At 44.9% G+C, this 8,620-nt stretch overlaps 1 protein-coding gene across 1 annotated transcript; it reads right to left on the minus strand.

Moving 5' to 3' along the window:
* Positions 1 to 448: 448 nt before the first annotated feature.
* Positions 449 to 6,828, minus strand: MSX2 (msh homeobox 2). Its single transcript, XM_006139177.5, has 2 exons — positions 6,284 to 6,828; positions 449 to 2,358 (listed from the first exon to the last, which is right to left on the minus strand). Exons 1-2 carry the CDS (start codon positions 6,633 to 6,635, stop codon positions 1,934 to 1,936), a joined length of 777 nt encoding a protein of 258 aa, XP_006139239.1. The 5' UTR covers positions 6,636 to 6,828; the 3' UTR covers positions 449 to 1,933.
* Positions 6,829 to 8,620: the final 1,792 nt, after the last annotated feature.

Raw genomic sequence — 8,620 nt, forward strand, 5'->3', positions numbered from 1 at the left:
CTGTCGCTGACTACAAGTGCAGAATTTACTGCTCTGATTCTATTCTCCCACTGGATGTACATTCCTAGGAACTGCCTGGAGTCAGCACTGAATAAAAACGTCCGAGTAAAGGGAATTGGGCCCAAGCGCTAAGACCAAAATTATCTAAATATTATGTAAAATGTGGTGCTGTAAAGAGCAGAAGCGCTTAAGAAGGACGATTAGAGACCTGGGTAACTCAAAGAGCAGGTTTTCGATTGTGACTTTTTGGTTCTCATTTTCAGCGTTGTGTGCTACATATCTGGCTTTATCTCCCCCTCCCCCTTGAGATTTATGGGGTCGGGAAAATGAATAATAAAGACAACCTAAAGAGGAATTCTGATTATTTCTTTGATCATGACCCAGGACAGACGACCAGAGTGAAAAGTTACCTTTAAATAACTGTAAACACTGACAAACCCAGACAGAATTAAACAAAGTTGTTTTTTTAATTTAATTCGAAAGAGATAAGAAATAATAAATCTTCAATAAAATATATAAAATTGTACAAGACATCCCTTTCAAAGGGACTTTAATATAATGGGTGCGGAGAAGGGTCGGGGACTGAACTAAAGTGGAGGGCAATGCATCTTCGAGTAGATCAAAACTTTGTGGCTCTTTCCTCCGCCCCCATATGTTTTTTAAAATACATCCAGGACAAGTTTTGCCTTCTGCGATCTGCATCCTCTATAATAATTTCCCCACATAGTTTAGCGCTAGTAATAATAATAATAATAACCATAAACAATAATGATGTCAAGAAAAAGCCTCAGTTGTATCATGCCACTGGTTAAGAAGCAGAACTCCCCAGTGAAATCCAGGAAACAAGAGCATCATTTTGCAGAGCAGTGGCATTCTATTGTCCCATTTGCTTCTTTTGGGGGCTTGAATTTATTCGTGCTTTCAAAAAATGCTGGAGCAGGATTTACTATATTGGCATTTTATAAGGAGATTTTTAACACACAGCATTGCAAATAAAAACCAACTCTGCATTGTAGTTTGACAATCGTTGCACACACACTACTCTGGGGGGAAATAGCCCACCTATTTTATCCATATCTCCATAGCACGGGCTTCCGCCCAGCCCCCTTCAAATTGCATCACAGAGCCAAGCAGACCGACACCTGGCCATAGGTGAATTATTAAATGCAAAGCGGAAAGGGATGAAGGCGTTTGCCTACAGCCCTCTCCCCACAGTGCTTTGCAAAAAAAAAAATGTTTAAGCAACTTCTACAAATAAGGGCAATCCGATAATGGAGAGGGTCAAGTTATTATAGACTTCACGCATTTAGGGGCTCTGTCCTGTGCTCTGGATATGCTGCTTGTTGCATGAGTGCTGGAGATCCCTGTTTGAAAATGCAAAAACTTGCTGCCTTTGCCCTCAGTCTGACTCTACTGGGGTCTATTTCCTATTTACAGTGATCCTCAGCCTTTCAAGGTTTGTTTTAAAAACAAAACTCGATTACACCTTTAACTTCCCAAATATTAAGCGACAAGACTTAAGATTCAGTTCAGGGAAGGAGCCACTCCTACTTTAAAACAGGTCTTGGGTCACTTTAGGGGAAGAGGGCAGGGAAACCATGCTTTGAAAATACAGGATGTATTGGTTACCGATTCCTTTGTCTCGTGTGTAGTATATAAAGAGAATTATAGTTGTTTAATTGTATATGTTTTTATATTTTGTTTCGTTCAGAATTAGAGTCTGGGTGCTCGATCAAGCTGAGAGGAGACCCCGGCTGCTGTCCCAGCTTGTGCATACAGGACGCTTTACTTTCTAAGGCAAACTCCTATACAGTCCCATGACAGGCACACAGAGCCGGCAGGACCAAGGACCAGAACTGGTTTGCTAGTGCGTTCTCAGATTGGTACGATCCGCCAGGAAGTCTATATCGCCGCTGCTTTCCTTTCCACCTTCTTAAGATAAGTGGTACATGCTGTATCCGACAGGAGTAGCATAGAGTCCTACAGGTGGGATGGGAAGCACTGGTCTGTGAAAAGGATAAGATGTTCCATACAGGGAGGCCGCCTGGATGGGCGAGTTGATGGGGAAAGGTAGACTGAACCCAGAAGGTAACATGGGCTTTGCTGCCATTTTTAGCTTCTCTAGCTCTGCCTCCTGCAGTCTCTTGGCTTTGGCTCTCCGGTTCTGGAACCAGATTTTGACCTGGGTCTCTGTGAGGTTGAGGGAGCTGGAGAATTCTGCTCGCTCTGCGATGGACAGGTATTGTTTCTGGCGGAATTTGCGCTCCAAAGCCAGCAGCTGGGAAGTGGTGAAAGGAGTTCTGGGCTTCCTATTAGTCTTGTGCTTCCTCAGCGTGCAGGCTGTGGGACTCAGATGTCCTGGAAAGAAAGAAATGGCCAGTTAACAATAAAGGAGGAGGATGGACGCTAAAGAAAAAAAAAGGGGGGGGGGGAACAAGCTTGAGAATAGGTTTGGGTTTTGTTCCATTCACCCCCCCCCCTCCTAGAGATAATCTCAAAATATGAAGTACTACGAATTTATACACATGACTTATGAACAGTACTTGAACTCATTGGGGACTGGGTCGTAGGTTTGTTTACACGGCGCCAACTCTAAGGCACCAGTAGAGAAATCCCGGCCCCACTGAAGTCAACGGAGCAGAGATCCGCTTTCCCCTATAAGCCTGCAAGATCAGCAAAAAGGAAACGGAGTACGGAGCACATAAGAGCCTATCACAGGGTAAGATCATATCAAGGTAGAACACAGCGCAAAGGTTTTAACAGCTTCGGTGAGCAAGACTTCCCAGGACCCTCCGTGAGTGCAACAAAGTGTAAGGTGTTATAAAAGAAATAAGTTCCCAGAAGTAAAATGTCTGGCACGGGACAGAAATCTATCATCATCACCGCTCCTGTCATTTTTCAGCTGGGAATAACATCTTAGGCCAAATCTTGCCGTTCTAGTAGGCGTTTTGCCTGGCAGCTATATAATGGGATCTGATAAAATCCTCTTTATTTCCTGATTTCTATACCTGTTTCTACTGATATCTGGGGCGAGGATCGAAGAGTTTTTAATCACCTTTTCATTTAGATTCTTCCTAGCCGCGTTCACTCCGCACTCTCCCCCAACAAACAATGGAAGAGAAGCAACGGAAGGAAAGGGAGCCAGTCCTTTTTCAACATGTGGCTTTTATGACATATGCTAATTAGCCGCCCCCCCCCCCCATAAGTGCGGCATCTCTGGCCAATACAAGATGTGGAATTTGTTACCTATCGTGTTCCATTACAAACCCGGCCACGTCGTTTACACTATTCACGTCACGGAGGATCACCGATTTTTCTTAGAACACTCTGCATTTCATTAACAATATTGTGGGTTGAAAAGAGTGACTTAAAATGTGAGCAACTTGAAAACCGCGGACGAAGTGTGTAACAGGCAATTCTTGTTCTTCGCTGCGATATCGGGAATGAGAACCTGCCCTCCATGGCCGGTGCATTTCTCACAGGTTTTGGGGCCAACGCCTTTGTCAGGACTTGAGCGCTGTGGCCAGATTTTCTTTTGCCTCGTTCAACATTTTTCACGGTAGCGTTTCAATGTTAAAGGAGCCTGTGCAAAGAGGTTTGCATGTGCGTATGCAAAAGAACGCCCCAAACTGTTTAACGTTTGAAAAGGAAACATTAAAGGAAGGAAGGATTGCCAAAAATAAAAACAACCCTTAAATTCTCAATCCCTATTGTGTCTGCTAGTAGAGTAGTTTCTAATGCAAAACAACTTCTGGTTAATACACTCAGATCATATTAATACCTATGCAGCCAGTTTTAATATTTCGGTGCAGTCCTAAAACAACACAGTAAAAAGGAATCACTACCCTTAGAACACTCCATTATGGCTCATTTTCAAATGAAATTATTATTACATGCTCCTAAGGATTTGCTACGTAGAAAAGGTGTCTAATAAAGGCATAATAGACAGGGTGCTTGTGATTTCGCCCTCCTTGAAAAAATGTGTGAAGTCTCGGAGGGTGGACGAAGGGTTTATCTTGAAATGGAAACCCCACAAAACGAGGTCGTTTTATTCCGTTGAAATCAAAAGCAAATCTTCAAAAGGAATCAAGAACTCCCCCAGCACGTCAAGATTTCTGCCGCGTGTAGGGGGAGGAACTGTTGATCTCATATAAATGCTTATTTTTTAAATAAAATCTCAATCAAAGGTTTCCTGCTAAATACCTTCAAACTTCAACCTATTTATCTGTCACCATCCTTTTCCTTCAGTGGAGAGTGGTGGTAATAAGTAGAGCGCATCTCACTGTCTTTACGGTGGAGTCTATGATATTTGGTGAATTGGCTTATTTTAAAGGCATCACCTGTGCTTTTCATTAGACTTCCGGGCACATATTTGACAGAGTCATCCCCTCACAAACACCTCCTCCCTCTCCCCCCCGGTGCATAATGCTACCGATGTCACAGCAACCGACCATGTAGTTAAAGTTACTGCTCTCTGGACCCTATGATCACTCCAAACACAACTTTTTAAAGAACCTATTTTAAATGCCTAGCGTGTGTAGGGAGACGCTCTATCATCTTTTGTAAAAAACCCAAATAAAGTCACCGACCTAAAGACAACCTAAGACTTATCCAGCGTTGGGAGTCAATAGCTATTTGACAAGGATAACAGAGATTGGAGAGGAAGGGAACGCTCACTAATAAGGGTAACGATCTCCAATCATTATTATGTCTTAAGCCTTATTTTGCCAAAACCTTGGGCCAGATAACTAGGACCCTCGTGCAGGCAAAATATCCACCGAAACAGTGAATTCCGCGAAGAACTATGGATACTTCTAAATTCCAGTGTGCACTTTCTGTGACCTTTTAATTTATAGAATATTGTGAATTTTGAATTATAGACAATTTAATGGAGCGAGGAAAAAAAAGCTGGGAGCTCAGTGAATCTATCTATGATTGCGGAAGAGAAATATTAAGTAGTGTCTGGTCAAAAATGTTAGGCCTTGTCGATTTCTGAGTCATAATTTGTTAGAAGCTATGTACTATAACAAGTAAAGTATAGAAGAGAAATAAAAAAGCGTTGCTAGGAGTTTTGTGTAAGGTATTTTCATACTTTTCCTTACCAAACCTGGGGTGCATAGAAGATTTCTACTGGAAGATTTCTCCACAAGAATGAAGAAAGATTATTAGCTTTTTTCCTTTTACACTGTTTTTCTGTTGTGTCACAGCCTCTTCAGAACGTCCCAAATATCAGATTAATTTGGGGAAAATCAAAGAAAATTGAAGATCTCGAAAATCAAACTGTTCTGGAGAAGTTAAAATGATAGCTGTGCTGACGCTTTCTTTTCGGTTATGCCAGATTAGAAATGCAACTCCTCCAAAACTGATTAAGCAGAGAATATAGGTAGATGAAGCGGTTATTTGCTTAAAGTGAAGCAGAACATTTTAATGTTTAACTCGAGCGAGGGATGCACATAGACACTTTGATCGATTTGTTATCCCATTGCCTGCTCTCTAGGTGGGAATGTTTGGAGCTACCTGGACATTTTAAATATATATATTTTCATACTAGGTAAACTACATTCCTGAATTGTCAAAGGGACCGAAACCCTAACTCGTGAAAGCCGTGACGCGAGCTAAGTGGGCTAGCTGCGAAGTGCAATGGCGAAAAACAGGGATCCTCTATCGTACAGCAACAGACTGAATTCCTCTCTGCAGAACTTGCCCCACGCGTTACCACGCTGGATTCTGTGTCACGGGGGGTGGAGACGCGCCTAGAGAGGCTGGGGGAGCGGATCCCCATTTCGGATTATTCTGAAACAGTCCCACACTTCGGACACGGAGCCGAGCCAGCTCGGCTGGACCCTCGCAGTGTCGGAAGAAGGCTGGGAGGAGCGTCTGAGGAGCAGGTCTGACGCCCAGCAATGCTAGCTCACACTGCGAGGGACGGTGCGCAATGCTCTCTCCAGCCCCGTGTGCCATCGCGTGCTAAACTCTCCACCAAGTGCGCGGCATCTGGGAAAGCGGGTACAATTGACGTGGGACCCTGGACCGTCACTTCTACAGGTTAAAAAAAAGCGGCTAGCCACCCTCCTTCCAAATCCCGCAGCTAACTGGCTCGTTCTGGGACTTGCAGGACTAGAATAAATCAGGCAATAGCAAAGGCAGATTCTCAAAGGCAGAATCGGGCCCCGCCCTGAAGGCTACGCTGTACGATACAGCCCCTTCTCCCACACTGCACGACGCACCCCCGATCTGTTCTGTTTAGCCCAGCTAGGGTCAGAGCGCCCCGGGCAGCACTCACTTGGTGGAGGGGAATATCTCCCGGCCTCTTGAATCCAGGAGCTGCCGTCTTCGGAGTTCTCCGATTTGACTGACGAGGTCTCGAAGGTTTTTGTAAGCCCCCCGGGGCTGTGAGCTTCTCTGGAGCCGTGCCCTGGCAGCGGCAGGTTCCTGGAAGTGCCCACGCCAGCTCCTTCCATCCCTCCCCCGCTGGGGGCGAGGGGCACCTCTTTGGGGGGCTTTTTGTCAGACATGAGCGCTTCCACGCTGAAAGGCAAACTGGAGACTTTGATTTTGTGATGATCCCCGGCACCAGCTGCTGGGCCCTCTTCATCCGAGGAGAAAACCTCCTTCGTCTTAGAGGGAGAGGACATCGCTGCGCACCCCGCCCCCCCCGATCTCAGTGCACTGTGCCTGGCACACACAAACACACAAGCACACCCCTGCGTCTCTGTCCCTCCGACTCCGTGCGGCTCCGGCTACTCACTGCTCAGGGACCCGCCGGCTCCAGCCACTCAGGAACTTTTTTTCCTCCTGCTTCTTTTTTTGGGTGCTCAGTTGTTGTTTCCTCCTTTGGGAAGTCGAGTCAACCCATCCGGGCCAATCAGAGCAGTCTTTGAGGATGACGCGAAGGTTTGATTCTTGTGATTGGTTCTGCGCGCTTCCCCCTCCCTTTAAAAAATAAATTAGAAGTTAATGATATGGGCTGCAAACGGAGCTGTGTTATTAAAGAGCCTTCCAGGGCTACAATAATTATGCTAAAGCTGAACAAGTCACTGGCCTAATTAAGGCAGGTTAAAGGAAGAGGATTCTAAAATTACAGATTTTTCTCTTTACGCCCCCCCCCTTCAGACATTTCTTTTCTCTAGCTTGTGTCATAATTGTCACTCCCTTTCAATCTCTCCGCACGTGTTTTTATCGGACACGGAAGCAGGTGAGATCTGGACACCTACGGTCACCACCACTTTTACCTGGGCCCTTTTACTGGGGCCCGGGCACCAGCGATCATTCTCTGGATTATTGTTTGTGAATTTCTATTTTACTGTTGTCACACTCACGCGTGGAACTAGGATAAGCCGCACGTGTCTCGCCCCTTTTTGCTGCTCCACCAGCACCTATAAAAGCGAGGGAATATGCGTTGGAAAACTAAAAGAATAAAATGATTTGCAAATACGCGCAGTTCAGTTGAGTTCCAGTTCCGGTGTGGTTCGAAATGGTGACTATTTGTTCAGTTGGGGGAATTGTAGTGTTCCCTCGTAGCTCAGAGGGGGGAATTCCGTATAGCTTGGCTAGCACAACGACATTATATACTCTGTATAGCTGCAACTTTTTCAAAGCACATGCGCTTTTGATCTATTCAAAGTGTAAAGATGCTCGGCAGCTAAAACTGCCTTACAAAGGGCGAATTTGTAATGATTATTTTCTCACATAGGTCGTATACTCACAATAATGAATAAATATGGTTCTAATCAGCATGGGGCATGATTCTGCAGTCCTCAGTTTGCAAACATATCGACGTAGGAGTATGTATTTTTAAAAAGGGTTCTCCCTCTTTTTGACTTCTTCACTGTGAATAAGGTGTGTTAAGGAAAAGCATTTCTAATCACCGCGGGGGTAACAAGTTTAATTTCATCGTGACAAATATTTAATTAAGTGCTGGTAATTAAAAGCTAATAAAGCGCTCCGAAAAAGTTGAAGCTTAAAATATATGCGAGTGCAGTCAAATCTGACATAAACCCTGCAAAAGCTACGGTTCTAACAATGTGCTCCTTTGCTCGCCCACACTTCCACTGACTTCAGAGGGATCATAGGCAGGGATGGGGGGGGGAGGGATACAGCATGGGAACCCGCCAAGGCAAAGCTATAGTGCAGAGTTGTTTTAAAACGGGGTTTTATTTTTGACACGACCTGGTTAGTTACATCGCCCCATTGTCTCCCAGTGGTTTAAAGCTTTTATCCCTTTCACGTTAATAGCCCAGACAGTTTAAGACACTTGGTATTGACCTGGGTTTGCTGCGCCTGTGTATTGGGTACCTTGTTTTCCTCTCTGTTGAGAGAACACTCTCCTCTGAGTGGCTCTCGGGGGTGGATGCTATAGCTGTTATCCAGGGAAGCGGCATTTGGCCTGGGTAAGGACAGCAGAAGTTTGTGCTCCCTGTCTTGACTGGCCTAGGCTATCCCCTATTCTCTGTGTGTTTCAGCGGGGCGCTACCCGTGTCAGAAGGGGAGCATAATAAAACGTTTTAAATGAAACTTAACCCAAGTTATTTAAAGGGCCATATAGTCAAAAACCGAAGCCTCTCGAGCTAAAATAGCCAAATGGTAGGAATTGTTCCTAGTATGCCACTTCGGGTATTCT

The sequence above is a fragment of the Pelodiscus sinensis genome, chromosome 16 (genome assembly GCF_052426305.1).
Source record: "Pelodiscus sinensis isolate ZL-2025 chromosome 16, ASM5242630v1, whole genome shotgun sequence".
NCBI classification, from domain to species: Eukaryota; Metazoa; Chordata; order Testudines; family Trionychidae; genus Pelodiscus; species Pelodiscus sinensis.